The 17,683-nt window shown below is 34.9% G+C and overlaps 2 protein-coding genes across 6 annotated transcripts; one reads left to right on the top strand and one right to left on the bottom strand.

Moving 5' to 3' along the window:
* Positions 1 to 1,529: 1,529 nt before the first annotated feature.
* Positions 1,530 to 4,783, bottom strand: LOC114399551 (pentatricopeptide repeat-containing protein At5g03800-like). Its single transcript, XM_028361754.1, has 2 exons — positions 1,980 to 4,783; positions 1,530 to 1,880 (listed from the first exon to the last, which is right to left on the bottom strand). The coding sequence occupies exon 1, from the start codon at positions 4,702 to 4,704 to the stop codon at positions 3,865 to 3,867; it is 840 nt and encodes a 279-aa protein (XP_028217555.1). The 5' UTR covers positions 4,705 to 4,783; the 3' UTR covers positions 1,530 to 1,880; positions 1,980 to 3,864.
* Positions 4,784 to 5,435: 652 nt separating this feature from the next.
* On the top strand, positions 5,436 to 16,947 carry LOC114400851 (E3 ubiquitin-protein ligase UPL7-like). 5 transcript variants are annotated; one of them, XM_028363501.1, is made up of 15 exons: positions 5,436 to 5,581; positions 5,760 to 5,882; positions 7,183 to 7,423; positions 7,679 to 8,268; positions 8,974 to 9,939; positions 10,027 to 10,361; positions 11,331 to 11,609; positions 11,720 to 11,972; positions 13,693 to 13,863; positions 13,959 to 14,051; positions 14,386 to 14,493; positions 15,087 to 15,203; positions 15,654 to 15,743; positions 16,028 to 16,121; positions 16,608 to 16,947. In XM_028363501.1, the coding sequence occupies exons 1-14, from the start codon at positions 5,558 to 5,560 to the stop codon at positions 16,109 to 16,111; spliced, it is 3,474 nt and encodes a 1,157-aa protein (XP_028219302.1). In that variant the 5' UTR covers positions 5,436 to 5,557; the 3' UTR covers positions 16,112 to 16,121; positions 16,608 to 16,947. The 5 variants fall into 5 exon arrangements, 4 of the variants coding, with proteins under 4 accessions (XP_028219302.1, XP_028219303.1, XP_028219300.1 ...); XM_028363502.1 differs by having other exon boundaries at positions 16,515 to 16,947; XM_028363499.1 differs by having other exon boundaries at positions 16,028 to 16,124.
* Positions 16,948 to 17,683: the final 736 nt, after the last annotated feature.

Genomic DNA, 17,683 nt, shown 5'->3' with positions numbered 1-17,683 from the left:
GTTACTCACATATTTATTGTTAACAAGAATTGTTCTTGTGTTCTTTAATGGGTGATGTGGTCAATACTCAACACATTGGATCCACATTCCACAATTTTTCTTGCAGAGGTGGAGAGGCAGGCAAAATATTTATGCCCATTTCTCGTGTTCCCGAGTGGAGGGAAAATGAAACATAGCCACTCATGACAACTTTTATGTTATATAATATTGTTTGGATTTTAATTGATAGTCATCTAGTTAACTGAGATAACACATGGTTAATTTGTAAACAATTGACGATTTTACTGATATATAAATCAATACTATATGATTATTGTGTGATTACTTTCTATTATTCAGTAAAATTTCAATCTTTTGATTTTTTTCCCCCTTTTCTTTCTTTTCTGTCAGTGTCTGGTTTTCCAACAACACAGTTACTACATCAGTCACATTGTAAAATGAAATTTTAAACAAGAGTAAATAGTATATGTATGGATAGCAAGTTTGTATGGTAAGTTTAAAAATTATAATTTTTTATTAGTTAATAATATAAATATTTTTATATTATCAACACATAAATATTCATTTCTATCAAGATCATCAAGTAAACCAATAGATTGGACAATCATGGTATCCACCTAAAAAAAATCTTTAAGACAGAAAATAGTTATTAATAAGTATCAAACAAAAACTAAAAAGACACAATGAACAATCATTTGCATTGGTCAAAACTGTCATTACAATTTTTTTTCCACCAGAAAAAGAATTGCATCGGTCAAAATTGCCATTACCAAAACTCAATCATACCAAATTCAGTGATTTAGAAATATGAATAATAGACAAAATCTTGCTTATAAGGTCCACCTCTAAAGGTTCAAAGATTCATCCTATTCCCACCCCAAACAACTGTGTACTGTTAAATGCTTAAACTGTTACTTTGGTGTGTTATTCAAATATGCAAAAAAAAGTAGTCAGATAAACTTCCTAAAGACATGAACACCCAAAAAAAGCTGGTCCTCAATGGAAAACAACACAGGTATGAGGCAACATGCAAACTAAGAAATCTAGATAACTGATCTGGTGTATGTATATAAAACATCATTTAATATAATTAGTGACAATGATAGAAGTCCTGTATGAGAAATACTTTCCTCCTAAAAAGCATGATCCAAACGAGTTTAAATTGAAATAAAGGGCATATCGATGGAATTCAAATACAAGATAAAAAATGACAACTACTAAGAAGTTAAAACAAATAATTACTCCAACAGTACTGCTATTAAGTATGAAACAATATCTACGAAACAGTACCAAATACATGTGGCTTTGTTTTATTGGTTAAAGATTAAATGAAAAGAAAAAAACTGTAAAAAAGAATTAACGAGAATCACGGACTGCCGTTGATTTGCATTTTCGTATTTTTGGTGCGATAAATCCTTCGTACTATTGAGTATTTTCCTTACTCTTATTTTAACTATGTTACTTTCCTCACACGATGTGATTTACAAAAACCAAATTCATCACACCACCTTTGGAATAATACCTTGATATTTTTATCCATATCAATCAATTACCAAATTTGGGGAGAATTTCTTTGGTGAATAGCAGAATATGATACAGACCTCAACACAATACAAATCTACAGTGATGTCAATATACTAGCTAGGAAAACAGAATATAAAAAAGGTACAGCGAGTACAATGATAACATCAATTCCTTATAATCATAAAATACACCTACTCTGCGCTTAACTTCAATTTGTATCTGGATAAGCTGTGAGATAAACCCCAGCTCATTGGAGCCATGTCCTGAATAGCTAGACCAAATATGAGTTCAGTTAACTGATTTCTAACACCACTCATCAACTCCATAACTGCATTGTTGTAAATACAGTCAATTTTCTGAAAGGATCAACAAAATAAATAATCAAGTTAGCTATTAGATAAGTGAAATGTAAAATGTCATATCATAGGTTTTTAAGGGAAACTTAAGTGACCCACCAATTTCTTCTTAATCACATTCCCAAGCTCTGAATCAGCCACACCTAGCTAGTGTTTCATTTTCACAAAGAGCACGCAGGAACTTGTGCAGACCCTTGCTAGCCTTGCCATCAATAAGTAAAGTAGCTGCCTCTAGAGCTTGTAAAGTGTTCTCAAATTTAGAAAATGCTTTCAACTTGACCAACTTTATGGCAGATGATAAATATACATTGATAGCTTAACAAGTAATGGTTTTAGTCCATATACACGTAATATATAAGTGCAGAAAATACAAGTTATCTTATTTTAATATCTGTCAAACCTTTAAAAATCAATATGAATTTAATTGCAGTAAAATTACACATTACAAAAATAAATACAAATCTCATCTGCATACTTTGTCTAGTCATTCCATAAGAAATGTGTCAGAACTAAAAGCATTTCGTATCACATAGCCATGCATCTCTTTCCCATAATGGAGTACTGTTAAATTTGCAGAAGCAGAGAGAGCATAAGATAGGCTCACAGAATCAAACTTGGCTCCTCTCATTCCCATTTGACTAAAAAGATCAATGGCCATTTCTGGTTTCCCATTCTGTGAGAAGCTTGAAATCATTGAGTTCCAACAAACACTATCTCTTTCGAACATTCTTCTGACAAATTCATAAGCAAGATCCAGTCTTCCACATTTTGGATACATATAAGTGATGGCAGATCCACATTAACTTTACTCTCCAATCCTTTCTTTAGAATGTCACAATGCAACTTCTCCCTAATTTCAGAGCAGCAAAAGCTGGCAAAACACTAATCATAGTTAGGCAATTACGCACCACTCCCTCTTGAATTATCCACCTAAAAGTGTTTATAGCATCAATGTTCAGTCCATGAAGTACATAACCTGAGATCATAGCTGTGCAAACTGCAACACAATTAGGCCAATGCCTTTCCAGCCTATTATTTCACCTTTTGAATGTTCGATTTTTGTTAAAGAACAAATTACGCAGGTGTTACTCTGGTGTACATACAACAATAGGAAGACACAGCACAGAACATTAATAAAATGAATTAAAAAAAGTTACCTGAACATTAAAAATTCATGCAGTTGGAGTAAAATTTTCAAAAGTCGAAACCCCAACAAAATACCCAGCTGAGTTGGTATATAACTAAATACCTAACTGTGACAGATCATACACGGTGAAGGTTTTCAGTAAACAAAGAAAATACATCTTTGTTCTGACGAGGCTGTGCAGTTCTAATTCCTAACTTTTTTTCCAAAAGCATTTGTAAGAAGCATCTTCCTTCCACTTGATTGGTCCCACAAAATTGGTAGTAACATCTACATAAAATCTATCATTCTACTCTCATATAACATTGCTATCCTATAACTTAAAAAAAAAAAAACTATTCAGCAAACATCATGACATGAATGATGGTGACCAGTTGGATGAACTAGTGTTTCACCAGCAGTCTTTACACGAGCACTGGCCATTGGAGAAACAATGAAATCCAGAAGAATCTCTCAGAAATATATCCCTCTTTGTGACAATAGATGCATATTTTAGGAATGAATGGCAGTCCCCACAAAGAAGGAAACTTTACAATCCGAATGGGTTTTCCATGCTTGGTCATCAGCATCCCATAAGTTGCTGCCAGTTTAGCACTGTGATGGAATAGAAAAATTTTCTTGTGATACTCCTCTACTTCATGGAGAACAAAGCTCGTGTCAGGTTCATATCCAATTTTTAGGCACTCCAAGAACATAATTTCCAAACCTCTGTGTATATCTTTCTCCTGTGGATGTGATCCATCTCTCGGATAAAATGTATTTATTTTCTTCTCACAAACGATCCAACTTTGAGCTGGGTGTTTGCAAAACCCCTTTTCTCTCATATCCTCCCTGACCATTTCAGAGCGGTCCCATCCCAGAAGCAGAATACAAATTTGAAACAAGTATAAATGTTGAAGGATCTTTAGGTTCTAGGGTAAGAATATTCTGAGCAGCCCATTTTCCAATCAACGCATTCTTATGCAATCTACAACCATCAAGCAAAGCGCGCCAAACAAGAGCAGAAGGCTGGAAAGGCATGTTATTGATAGTTTCTAGTGCTTCTTGCAGAAGACCCCAGTAACCCAAAACACTGATGAAGGAAGCATAATGCTTGGATGTGGGCTCAATTTGATAAACAGTTCTCATTGAATTAAACAAACTACGACAATCATCAACCAAATTTAAGTTAGTTTTCCTGTAAGCTGAAATGATCAAAACAAATGTAACTTGGTTAGGCTTCATGCCCTCCTGCAGCATCTCCACCCATATTTCCAATGCTCTATCCCCCTGTCTGTGCATAAGATTGCCAGAAATCAAAGTATTCCATGTAACTATATCAGTACAAGGCATATCATTGAAAACCTTCATTGCATCATCCACACTCCCACACTTAAAATACATGCTAACAACTGCATTTCCAACTTCCAAATTACATCCCAAGCCACGTTTAACCACATGGCAATGGATTTGCTTACCCATATCAAGATGACCAAGAGTTCCACAAAGACCAAGAGCGTGGGGGAAGAGGTTGAGTTTGAGGTAAGTGGAGAGATGGGTGTCTTGGTCGCGTTTGAGGAGCGTGGCGTGGAGGGTGCCATGACGGAGAGAGAGGGAGGGCGGTGGTTTGGAGTATGGAGGAGAAAGGGAAGACTTCAAGAAGGATTTGCAGTGGAGGCCGCCGCCGCCGCTGCCTGCCATCTACCACCAATACCATATCCTCTCCTGCAACTGCAATTTGCACTCTCCATTTTTTACGTTTCGTGTCAATACACATCCTATTTACATTTTTTTCTTGCCAATACCTTATTATATTAATAGTTTTTCTTTTGTCACCTTAATCAATTGTATTAATGAGTTTTTTAATCAAAAGTTGTATTTCTTTAATTAATATTAAATATAATAACATATTTATAGTTAAGAATTGGTTATAATATAATATATGAAAATATTCATGTTATTAGTTTAATAGATGTTGAAGATCATATATTAAATATTTTTCTAATATAACTTTTTTCCCTGGACATAATCTCTCTCAATTTAGATAAAATTATCATGGGTACACAAAATCATGCATCAGTTATTTCACTTGTTTGATAATTGAAAAATCATTCTTACATTATCTAAACACAATCTTATTATTTTAGTAACATAATCATTAGCTATCTTATAAAAAAACATAATCATTAGCATAATTATTCTTAAATCCAATGTTTTAATTCTTAAAGTTAATTAGTAATATATATTCTTAACTCTATTATAATTCGAGGGAATATTTAGCCTACTATTATGAATATTTTTTGTGGGTAGAGTTGTCATCATGGGCATGGGAAAAATCGACCAATAATAATGACAACACTTTGTTTTCGATAAAATTTAAAAATATCACTGGTCAAACTTTTATGACGCAAAAAAACTTAAAACATACTTCTCCTTGTTTTGTTTTTCCACTTTGAAAATTAACTTAAAAATAAAGCAAAGAAAAAGAGAGCGCTTGAAGATGATACGAAGGGGAAGCAAATGGAATTGAGCTGAGCCTCTGTTCGTGATTTCCATGGACGCACCTCGTAAACAGCAGGTAGCTACTCACTCTCTCCTCTTACCTTTAAACAATGAATCAATCAATCTCGTTCCTTAATTTCGCATGAATGCATCTCCAGATTTGCCTCCGCAATCAATTATTCAAGTAATTATGATTTTGATCATTACTCGCCGGTTCTGATTATGGAAGGTTGTTGTTAATTTTCACTGTTCAGGTATCGTTGAGAGGAGCAAGTGCGAAGGAGATAACGAGAGACGCGCTTCTTCAGAAGGTCTCTCGGGAAAGAGAACTTCGCAATTACGCAAAAAGAGCTGCTTCTGCTGCGCTCTTCATTCAGGTTCTTCGTCTTTGCTTCCGATTTCCCTGATTTTAAAAAATTACCATACCACATGGGTGTCGGAATAGGATAAATTTTACAAATTACATTACACGACAAAGTTATAACATATAAAATTAACCAACCACCGACCACCTGGATCAATTGTACAAAGTTATTCTAGCTTAAGTTTCAAGTTCAGGCTCTGTGTAGTATGCAACTCTGTTAAATACGTGGAGGGCACCCATACTGGTCTTACTCGGCTTGAGCATATTGCCATCGGCAGAAGATACATATGGTCTTTATAAAAAAGAATTAATCTAAAATTAATATAAATAAAAACCTTAAATCAGAGAGAGAGAGAATTCATGTTATTGTACTCAATTTTATTGTGGTGTGAAATACTGAAATTATAAAAAAGCAAAAAAAAAAAAAATACAACTAGAAACATTCAAAGTGTTCATGCAGTGTCTGACATTGATACTTGTTTGACACATTATAATTACAAGTTTATGAGAAAATCGAGAGAGAAAAGAAAACTAAGGTTCAGAAAAAAAAGAAGAAGCTGTTGTTCTTATCTTTTGACATGGCTGTAATTTCTCATATCTATAGATGAGTGAGCCACAGCTGTAAACATTTGGAGTCTGTTAAAGCAGTTACAACAACAACAAAGTCTTGTCCCATTAGGTGAGGTCAGCTATAAAGCAGTTACAACAATCAGTTGTAATTCTAACTGATTAACTAAAAGTATAGGGAGGAATGATAGACCCTAAGTTGATGTAGTCTATTATAACATGGCTACCATTTAGAAGTGTCTATGCTTCTTAATGAACCTTGGTACAATGGAAAAATTGCAGCCTGATGTGATCTCATGGTCATGAGTTCTGGTTGTGGAAATAACCTATATGCTCATGACTATGTGTATATCTTATCTTACCTTCCCTAGACCCCACTATGGAGCCAGTCTTGTGCCTTCCCTTTTATGCCAGCTTTTGTGTTTGGGAGCTGTTATTCAGTGTCATTTCTTGAATGCTTAGAGAAGCAATGGGTTACAAAGTGAAATGTAAGAGTGTCCAGATTTTCTTAGTATATTTTACTTGATGCTTTTAGATGACAATGCTTGATATTATTTTGTTCAATAAATGAAACAATGAACTTAAAATCATTGAAAACAAAAATTTGTATATTTGAGGCCTACTTTTTAGTAAACTCAACATTAGAATGTTGGTAACTACAATTTGTTAGTATCTTTATAGTTTTCATTTGCACCTCATGTTTGTATCACAATGGAGAAATAACGGCTCTTTCTTAATGTTAAAAGAGAGTATGGAGGCGCTTCAAGGTCACAAAGATGATTTCCCTGCAGCTTCAGCAGGAGTGGGAGATAGCGGTGAATCATTATGCTGGTGTGATGACAGCAAATTGGATTTCAAACAATTTGTTGAGACCATTTCTGTTCTTTATCACCCGTATCTCAACTCAGCATCAGAAGGTCCACAGCAAGAGAATAGATTCTATGAAGCTGTGCTTTACAATCCTACTGGAAAGCCTGAAATCTTCTGGTATATCCCCTCAATCAGATGTCTTTTATTGGGTTTCAAGATCACTTTCCAATTATGCAACTCATTTTAACTGAATGACATGACAAGTGATTATATGATTATGAATGCCAACATACTTTTTGTTGGTCTGTTTTTCTTAGTTTTGAGAGTTCAAAGGAGCTGTTTCCCCTGCCCCACCCTCACCCCTCCTTTTTCCTTTCGTTTAACATACCTATTTAATACATTACTAATGGATCTATTTTTGTCTTTGGTTAGATTCAAAGCAGAACTTTTGTTTTCTGGCAATTGGTACAACTGAAGAAAGAACAATATGGAGATACCAGGCACGACAACTGACTTCTCTTAGTTTTTTCATTCTTTTGGAGTTTAGTGAATGCAATTCAAGGGCTCAAGATATTACTATTGTCACATCTCTAGCTATGCGTGTTCTTGTAATGTTAACTGATCTGAAAGGATGGAAAGGCATTACAGATGACAACCACTTAGATGCAGATTTAGCAGTGAAAGATTTAATTCAGTTCCTGGGGGGTAATAAAAGTGGATGTTATGTGTCTATTGGCAGATATATTAGTGCATTAGAAAATCATTCCTCTCAGTCAAAGAGTATCACCCAGGCAGATGATTTTTTTTTCATTACTGCAAGTGCAATAACTTTAGCTGTGCGGCCATTTTATCTGACAAACTATGATGTAGAAGTGCCTGGCGCACTGGATGTCAACCATGCTGCTAAGCAGTTTTTTGTTTATCTTCTGACTATACCTTGGCTAGTGCAACATCTCCCACCTGTTCTTCTACCTGCTTTAAAGCACAAATCTATTTTGTTTCCATGCTTCCGGACTCTATTGGTAAGCATCATTAAACTAGAACAGTTTCGCCTGCAAAATTATTAGTCCGCTCTTTTATTTTAATGACAACTTGGTCTCTTTTATTGTTTTTTATTCTGTTTTGAATTTTTTAATTTTTTTCTTCTTTAAGGCTGTGACAGATCATGTAAATGTAACCCATATGTATAATTTACTTAAACTGGTGCCAATTCTTTACCTTCTGAGTTGATGATCGTGCATGCACATTTGGTTTTTCTATGCACACATAATTTGTTTGATGTTGTAAGTTTGCTAAATCAAAGATGAATCTTTCTTGCTTTAGAGCTAAGTTTTGTATTTTATAGTATCTATCATTCAGTTTACTACATTTCTAAACTGAAAACACTCAATATATTTTTCTTTAAAAAGTAAAAAAATAATGGTTCAAAGGTGAATTTTCACCCTTAGCTATCAAATTTATTATCATTTTTTTTGCCTAATTGCATTATTTTATATTATTGATGGTGAGGGAAACCTCTCTCTGATGTATATTGAGATGCTGTTTTCCTGTGACAGATGAAATTAAAAATAATGAGCCTTAATTGAATTGTTAGAATTTGAAGTTAATTCTTGAATATGCCTTCTATTAAGCTTTCACCTGAAGTCAGTAAGATCATATAACTTCATAGATTATGGTTTATGATTTAAACATATCAGAACTGATCAAACTCTGACAGGTGATGACAGATTTTGAAAGAGAAAGTTTTGATGGAGATGTTGGAGTTCGTCAAATCAGAAATACTTGTCTCTTTCAAGGCTATTCCACCAGTTGGTTGGGCCCTCACTAACAGTATATGCCTAGCAACAGGGAATGAGAATGAATCCTTCAATCAAGGTTTAGAGTATGCATTGTATGTCCGTGTTGTTATTACTCTAGCAGAGGCCCTACTGGCTTGTCTTGATAATATTGGATGGGTCAAAAAGAAAAAGAAAGCCCTTCAAATTGATGTTGAAAGTTCAACACAGCCAGTTGATACAGTTCGGCATGAGGGTGAAGCAACCGATGAATCCATAATAATGTCATACATGGATCAATTTAGGCCTGTTTGTCAGCAGTGGCATCTCAAAAATCTTTTGGCATCAATAGATAGAGATGCCAATAACAAGGCTGCGACTGTGATCTCAAATGACCTGGCATGTCTGGGGAAGCTAGAATTGTGTGATGTTGCACTTTTTTATTCTAACTTACTTAGAATATTTTCAGTTTTGAGTCCAATTCGTGGCCCATTATCAGTTCTCAACATGCTAGCATTCACTCCTGGATTTCTTGTGAGATTATGGGGTGTACTGGAGGATTCCTTTTTTTCTGAAGACAAAAATAATTCTGATAATCACACAAGTGAAAGCAGCAAACACAAAGCCTTTGAGAAGATGCAAAAACATGTCAGTAAAGATGGGGCTAATAAGTGGGTCAACGTACTTCATAAATTTACAGGTAGGTCACAAGCAGCGACCGATTGCATAGATTCCATTGGCAGTCACTCTGAGCCTAGCAGAGTGAATGACGATTCATCAGATGTATGGGACACAGAACCTATGAGGCATGGCCCACAAGGCGTTCCAAAGGATATGTTTGCCATGCTTCATCTTTTCTGTGCAACCTATTCTCACCTGCTTTTAGTTCTTGATGACATAGAGTTCTATGAGAAACAGGTAACTGCTTGATTTCTCCTTGTCCCTGTCCTTTTATCAATTAGTTCACATTTTCAAAACTAACTTTTCGGGATATAATGCTTCTAGATTCCATTCAAAATAGAGCAGCAAAGAAGAATTGCGTCAATGCTCAATACCTTGGTTTATAATGGCTTGTCCCATGTTAGTGGTCATCATAATAGGCCTCTCATGGATTGTGCTGTCAGATGCTTACATTTACTGTATGAAAGGGATTGCAGACACCCATTTTGCCCTCCTGCTTTGTGGCTTTCTCCTGCTAGAAAAAGCCGGCCACCAATTGCAGTTGCTGCCAGAACTCATGAAGTTTTAGCAACCAACCTGAGATCTGATGATTCATCAGCTTCACTGAGTGTAGGTTCTGTTGTCACCATTGTTCCTCATGTTTTCCCTTTTGAGGAAAGGTAACTAATAACTCCATGACCATTAAGAGGACTCTTGCTTCTTGAGATAAATGTTTTATGCAATTATGCTATTATGTTCTTTATATCTTTGTGACATTTCAGCTGTCACATTCAATTGATCTTTAGAAGGATAAGATACATGTAAAAAAGAGCTAAATGACCTGGGTTGCAGCCAGCCTGAATTTATATATCAATTTTTCTTTTGTGAGTAGAAAGTACAAGTTGCAAAAAAAGTTAGTCTTAATTTGGTTATCTAGCCACTCTGGTTGTCTTAATTAACTTAATCCAGCAAAACTTTCAAGGTACCTTCATACCTTATTTTTATTTGTTCATTCTACTGTTGACTAGAGGGCGAGCCCTGGTGCAGCGGTAAAGTTGTGCCTTGGTGACCTGTTGGTCGTGGGTTCGAATCCGGAAACAGCCTCTTTGCATATGCAAGGGTAAGGCTGCGTACAACATCCCTCCCCCATACCTTCGCATAGCGAAGAGCTGGCAATGGGGTACGAAGTTTTTTATTCTACTGTTGACTGATCAAATTGAGATTTGAGAATCAATAAATGAGTTCACCTTAAAAGATTACTGTTAATATGTCATGTCTTTATCTTATAAACTATTTTAAATTTGATATGTTCATGGAAAATCATTTGGGAATATTACTCATTTATCTTATGAAATAGTGGATATTGATTACATGAGTGGTTGCATTTATTTATCTACATTATTTGTTAAGCATTAGGAAGCCATAATTGAAGACAAGCGATTAAAATTAACTTTGAAAAGTGAGAACTATTGTCAATGAGAGTATTGATCAATGTGATTGAATTGGATTTGTTTCTTCTTAAGAAAAGTAGAGTGATTGAATTGTATTTGATTGCAACTTGTCATTTCATTTGTCTTGTATGTAACACATGATATAGTCTACTACTGATTATAGAAAGTACTCAATTGGCTGTTTTATCCCTGAAATAGAGTTGAGATGTTTCGTGAATTTATCAAGATGGACAAAGCATCCCGAAAAATGGCTGGTGAAATTTCTGAACCTGGTTCACGGGCCATTGAGATAGTAATACGTCGGGGCCATATTGTTGAAGATGGATTTCGGCAATTAAATTCCCTTGGGTCAAGGTTGAAGTCATCCATCCATGTATCATTTGTCAGTGAATGTGGTCTTCTTGAGGCTGGCCTGGACTATGGTGGATTGTCTAAAGAGTTTCTGACTGACATATCAAAAGCAGCATTTTCTCCCGAGTAAGTTTGAAAAGCTATTTTGTACTTTCTTGCTTTTTGTTTCTTGGTTATTGCCTCTTTCAGGACCTAGGAGTGACTTTATAAACTGAAACCTTTTCCTTTTGTCTTAGATATGGACTCTTTTCCCAAAACTCGACTTCAGACAGACTTCTAATTCCAACTGCATCTGCCAGATATTTGGAGAATGGTCTTCAGATGATTGAATTCCTTGGAAGAGTAGTGGGTAAAGCTCTATATGAAGGAATATTACTTGATTACTCTTTCTCCCATGTCTTTGTACAAAAGCTATTGGGACGATATAGCTTTCTTGATGAATTATCAACACTTGATCCAGAGCTATACAGGAACCTTATGTATGTCAAGGTAAACCCATGAGACAAATCCATGTTGTTTTCCATCTCATTCTTATAAATATTTTGCCAAAATTAATCAGGATTCAGGACCATTCAAAATGACTCGCATTGCTTTATATTAGGATCCATGTTTTTTGAATTTTGACTTGGTTTGATGCTGGCTTGACACCTAAATTTTTCTCCTTCTGTAGACAGCCTGGTCCATTTGCAATCCTACTTAGGCATAAATAATATTGTATATGTGAATATTGCTCAAAAGAGTCCATGTCTTGCCGGGTAGGTGTTAATAGATTGGCAAGTGTACCAATTTTATCACAAGTAGTAAAGATTAAAACGGAAGACCGAGTGTCGAGTTCACATGGAATTTGTTTGTAGTTGCGTTGGTAAATACCCAATTTGTAAGCAATAGAAGAAGTAGAAGAGGAAAGAAATTGTAAGTGTGAAATTTGAGGGTAAAAGGCAAAAGAAAAAGACAACAAGAAAATGTTTTTTTCTGTTCCCAGTTTCCACCTACATCTACTAGTATGCTCAACCCTGATCCCTCAGGATGACGAGCCTAATTTATGTATTCTTTCTCTCAAATTCCTTTGCAAAGATGAAATCATAAACAACATTAAGTATAAAGACGTACGCAGAGACACAACAAAGTCACTCTATTCCTAACAATGCAATGTTAAGATGCCCTTTCCCAGTTCTTTAGAAATTATCATTTTCCAATGAATAACCCTTAAAAAAAGATGAATGGATGGCCAAACCACACAATAACAATGAAAAGCAGAAAAGGAATAATACAAATTGAAATTGCATTAATAGATAAGAAGAACAGTTACATTACAAGGGTTTTGACTGCTAGGTTCCAACTACGGGGGGTTTAGCCTCTTATAGTTATGAGAGACTTTACACTTAAAGGCTAATAAAAGAAAGGGCTAGATGACTAGTAATAAGAAAATGGGGAATGACTAAGAAAAGGGGGTTTCCCCTAGGGGAGAGGCTTAGACTTTGGATTTTTGCACTGGAGAGCTCTGAGACTCGGTGTGTCTTTTCCTTCTGCCTTCTACTCCTTTTATAGGCCTAAGGTAGCTTATTTTTCATGCTGACTTCGCACTAAGCGCGCATCTGTGCGCTGAGCGAGCCCTGGGCTTTTCCTTGTGGACCTTCTCGTGCTAAGCCTGACCTTCGCGCTGAGCGAGACTTGGCGTTGAGCTTGGCTTCGCCCGTTGAGCGAGAGTTGCGCGCTGAGCCTGATTTGTGCACTGAGCGAGTTGTCGAATTCTTTCAACTCTTCTACAATGATTTTTCTTCCACATTTTTCATCAATTTTCCTCTAAAGCACTTCAGTTCTTCTCCTTTTGACTTCTACTAATCAAACATTTGCACAGATGTTAATTTCTTCGTTATCTCGTTAAAAACAATAATAAAGTGAAGAAATCATTATCATTATTAACCAAAAATGACTATTAATTTAGCTCAAATTTCGCAGTTATCAGTACGTGTAGCAACCGGATGCTATATAACTCTAGAATAAAAGTATTACTTGTGACAACCTTAAAACTTCATTAATGTTATTCATTCTTCATTTAATGTAGTTTGATTTTAGGGTCAGGAATCAGGTTTTTTCTTTGTCTCATTTTTTAATTTAGCTTGATTATGTTTGACTTGGGTGGGTACTGTGTATTCCTGTTCTGGCATTTTATCAAACTACTGGAAGGTTCACATGCTCATTCATGCAGAATTATGACGGTGATGTCAAGGAGCTCTCTCTTGATTTCACAGTTACTGAAGAATCATTGGGCAAAAGGTATGTGGTGGAACTTAAATCTGGTGGCAAAGATATTTCTGTGACAAATGAGAACAAGATGCAGTACATACATGCAATGGCAGACTACAAACTCAACCAACAGGTTTTACCATCATTTACTGTAGTATAATGCAGGTTATTCACTTCTGTATTCCCTGTTGTATCATGTGTATATATGTGACAATGTTGAAATTGCAGATATTGCCCTTTTCAAATGCATTTTATAGAGGGTTAACTGATCTTATATCTCCAGCCTGGTTGAAGTTATTCAATGCTAGTGAATTTAATCAGGTATCTTCTTTTTCTTAGTGTGTTGAAAAGGTTTTCTTACTTTGTTTGCAAGTATACTGTTTCCTCTTCTCTCGCACAAAAGGCAGCAGGACATTTTTGTGATAGAATTCTGCATTTACTATTATTGTCTGCTGTATCACTTCTGAAGTAGCTTTTTAATTTGTGCAAAGGAATGCCATAATAAGAGAAAAAAGTCATAAATAGAGTCCCCAAATCAAGATGCATTTGTTTACTCACCAACTGCAACCGATGTGCAAAATAATTCATACTGTGAAAAATATGTTTTAGTGAGTTCATTTTGGCAGGAAGATTTCTTAGATATACAAGAACACAGTTGCTTTCAGGTGGCAATTATGATATTGACATTGATGATTTGAAAAACAACACACGATACACTGGTGGTTACAATGAGGGAAGCCGCCCAATCAAGATTTTTTGGGAGGTATTTGTATCTAATACTATATATATGTATACGATTTTCATGAATATTTGTCTAATTTGTTTTGAGTGGTATTACAGCTTTCTGTGTAATACAAATTATTTAAGATGATGTATTATTGTTTGTGCTTTCTTTATTATTTTCAAACAATCAATTTGTTCTTCTAGAATTTTGATCGGACAGATACATACAAAGGCTATATTATTACTATGTAGATTCCTATTTGAGTAAAAGCACTTGATTGTTGACAAGAGCCAAAGTTATTTCTTTATATTTTCTGTTGTTTGGCTTATAGATGAAGTAAATCCTCTACAGTTAAAGAAGCAGGGAACTCCCCTTCTTCTTTCCCTCTCCAAGCAAAGGCTATAGGTTTCATTTTTTTGGGGTGAATTTGGTTGAACCACTGGTTCTCTCTCTCTCTGACACACAAACTTACTAGTTTGTGAATTTTGTACATGTTGATTACCAAAGAATGCAACATTTGGCCATTTTTTCAGCCTCATGAGTTATATTGAAGAGTTCATGCATGCTATTTGTGCAGATGCCAATTTTAAGATATCTATGTTTATTTTCTGCTTTCTGCCAACTGTGTACAGGTAATTAAAGGCTTTGAACCTAAAGAGCGCTGTATGCTTCTTAAATTTGTCACCAGTTGTTCTCGTGCCCCATTACTTGGGTTCAAATACTTGCAGCCACCTTTTACCATCCACAAGGTATGTTCTTGATCTTTTATGATTGATGGGCATTCAAAATCATTTATACTAACTCCTCTATGTTCCCATTTTGCTTTGTTCTTAAATGATTAAAGCTTGGTTTGTATTTTTTGTTACTCAAGCAGAGTACATTAAGGACAACAATAGAGTTAGGAAGCAAAGCGTCTTGAACTCTTCTGATCAGTTATCTAAAATAACTTGTTTCCCTAGATGGGATTTATGCACGAATCAGTTTTTCATTAGATGTTAGTGCTTTAATTGCTTGCTATGAGTTGAAAGGGTTGCATTAGTTACAGCCTTTATTTTGTACCAGCCTTTGGTTTCTAGGATTTCTGCTTTTCTCTCCCTCCTTTGCAACATCATGATCCAGTTATGGGTTGGAAGAATCCCTAAAAATAATAAAATGTCTTGATTCCATTGATTGGCATTCATGTCTATTTGTTTACAAAGGTTGCATGTGATGTTCCTCTTTGGGCAACAATTGGAGGACAAGATGTAGATCGGCTTCCATCAGCTTCAACCTGCTACAATACCCTTAAGGTAATACTAATATAGTAATAGGGAAGACGGAAGACATGGTTATGTTACTTGTGGGTTATATGACATTGAACTTTAGAATCTTGAAAATTTCATAATCTCATAGTGAAAATATCATGAAAATTGGTTTCTTAGGAAGAAGTATGGACTTTTGGATGTCCATTAACTAACTCTGTCCATTTAGTGATTTGAGTCACTTGAGACAAAATAGTTGACATTTTAAGGTAATCTCTTGTCATATTTCAGATTTATTTACACTTTTATGTTCCATCTTTCAATGATTACAGCTTCCAACATACAAACGTCCAGGCACTTTGAGAGCAAAGCTTCTATATGCCATCAGTTCAAATGCCGGATTTGAACTTTCTTGATCTGCTTCAGGTGGTCAGTATTCTTATGTTGTATAATATAATGAATTGGTGCCAACTTCTGTTGCATCTACTTTGATAAATTGTGCTCTGCAAGATTAGGGCATGTTTCTGTGCTTCTGTTCACCTGTCCTGTACTGTGAGTCTTATTGGTAGTGTCCTTTTTTGTGTTAAGGATACAAATAAAGTTTTTATGTCTTAATTTTATGTCAAACAAGTTTCTGAAGGGACTAACATTTCATTTTAAGGGGCAATTTAGAAACAAGCCAAATGAGAGAGGATTGTTTCTAGAATAACGTCATTGGATTTTGGATTTCCAGTTTGAGTTTGTGTCTGTTTATCTGAGTCTGAAAATCATACATAGTACATTGTTGCAATTCAATTAACAGATACTTAAATGCCGCAGGTGGTCTAGCTAATCTCTTGCTGTTTAATTCATATTCAAGGAATTTGAGAGTAGTCTATTTGTTCGTGTGACTTTTTATGTGTCTGTTTTCAGGCACATACCATTGTTTTAGTGAGCCTGGTGATCATATCCCAAAGAGGCTAGTATATATCAATTGTGCAAATTCTCAGGCGTGCTATTTATGTTTTTGTGGAAGAAAATAGCATCCTGATTTGGTCTGGGAAGCGACTAATAATGGCTGTGGTCAACACAGCCAGTTGGTGCCAATGTTACTCCAATTTTCCATTATCCCCGTGCATGGAGGTTTTGTTTTATGTTCATATTGGAAACGCTGTTATTATATTTGGTTATTTGAAGTAAGCGTGTAAATGAAAATAATGATCATTGTGCAATCAAAATATATCGTTATAAGTTTTTCACGACTAGAATGGCATATTTAAGTCCAGTTCAATTAATGTTTAGTGCATTTGGTTAGAATTTCATCGGGAGGTGTTCATATTTAGACCTAACACATGATGTTTCAAATAAAATTGTTTTTTTGAAAGAAGATATATGTGAAAAAAGAGAAATGAAAGAAAACAATAAATTTTTTAAAAAATGAACTTGTGAGATCTGTAATCTAAATATTATAATAGAAATATCTGTATCTTTATGTTTTACTCAGTAAACAATGGAGGTCTTGAGACAATAAAGAAGTTTTAACAGCTAGCTGTATTTACAAATTCTTAGCTTTGAAGTATGAGGTGGTTCCATCATTTTTGTTTAATTGATGCCTTTTGTGTTCAATATAATAAAAACCAACCACAATTTCAATTAAATTATTGAGACCGCAAAGGTATTAATCATATCCTTTCCTTAACAGATAGGAATTACAATTCTTGGCATGATGTAATGGATACGTTTTCGAGTTAACAATACTTGACAGTGTAAAATTTAATTAGAAATTGATGTTTATGATGAATGTTAGCGATATTATTTTTGACATTTTCTTTATAATATTTTTTACAGTTGATTGAAATTTGACACTAATATAACGAAAAAGGTTTTTTTTTATTTTAATTACTAGGCCTAACCCAAAATACATCATTAATAACATAAAAAATACATCATTAATAAAAGGATATATATATATAATTTTCCTCTTATCTTTTTTATTCTATATTAATTAA

This window comes from Glycine soja, chromosome 19 (assembly GCF_004193775.1).
Source record: "Glycine soja cultivar W05 chromosome 19, ASM419377v2, whole genome shotgun sequence".
Classification (NCBI taxonomy): Eukaryota; Viridiplantae; Streptophyta; class Magnoliopsida; order Fabales; family Fabaceae; genus Glycine; species Glycine soja.
The sequence above is the reverse complement of the archived record's forward strand: the minus strand, read 5'-3'. Positions and strand labels throughout refer to the sequence as shown.

Excerpts from the sequence above, each read along its gene's own strand:
- LOC114400851 (XM_028363501.1), top strand. The coding sequence starts at position 5,558 with ATGGACGCACCTCGTAAACAGCAG. Across the intron at positions 9,940-10,026 it reads TAGAGTTCTATGAGAAACAG|ATTCCATTCAAAATAGAGCA; the intron begins GTAACTGCTTGA and ends TAATGCTTCTAG. Across the intron at positions 14,052-14,385 it reads ATGCTAGTGAATTTAATCAG|TTGCTTTCAGGTGGCAATTA; the intron begins GTATCTTCTTTT and ends ACAAGAACACAG.
- LOC114399551 (XM_028361754.1), bottom strand. The coding sequence starts at position 4,704 with ATGGCAGGCAGCGGCGGCGGCGGCCTCCACTGCAAATCCTTCTTGAAG.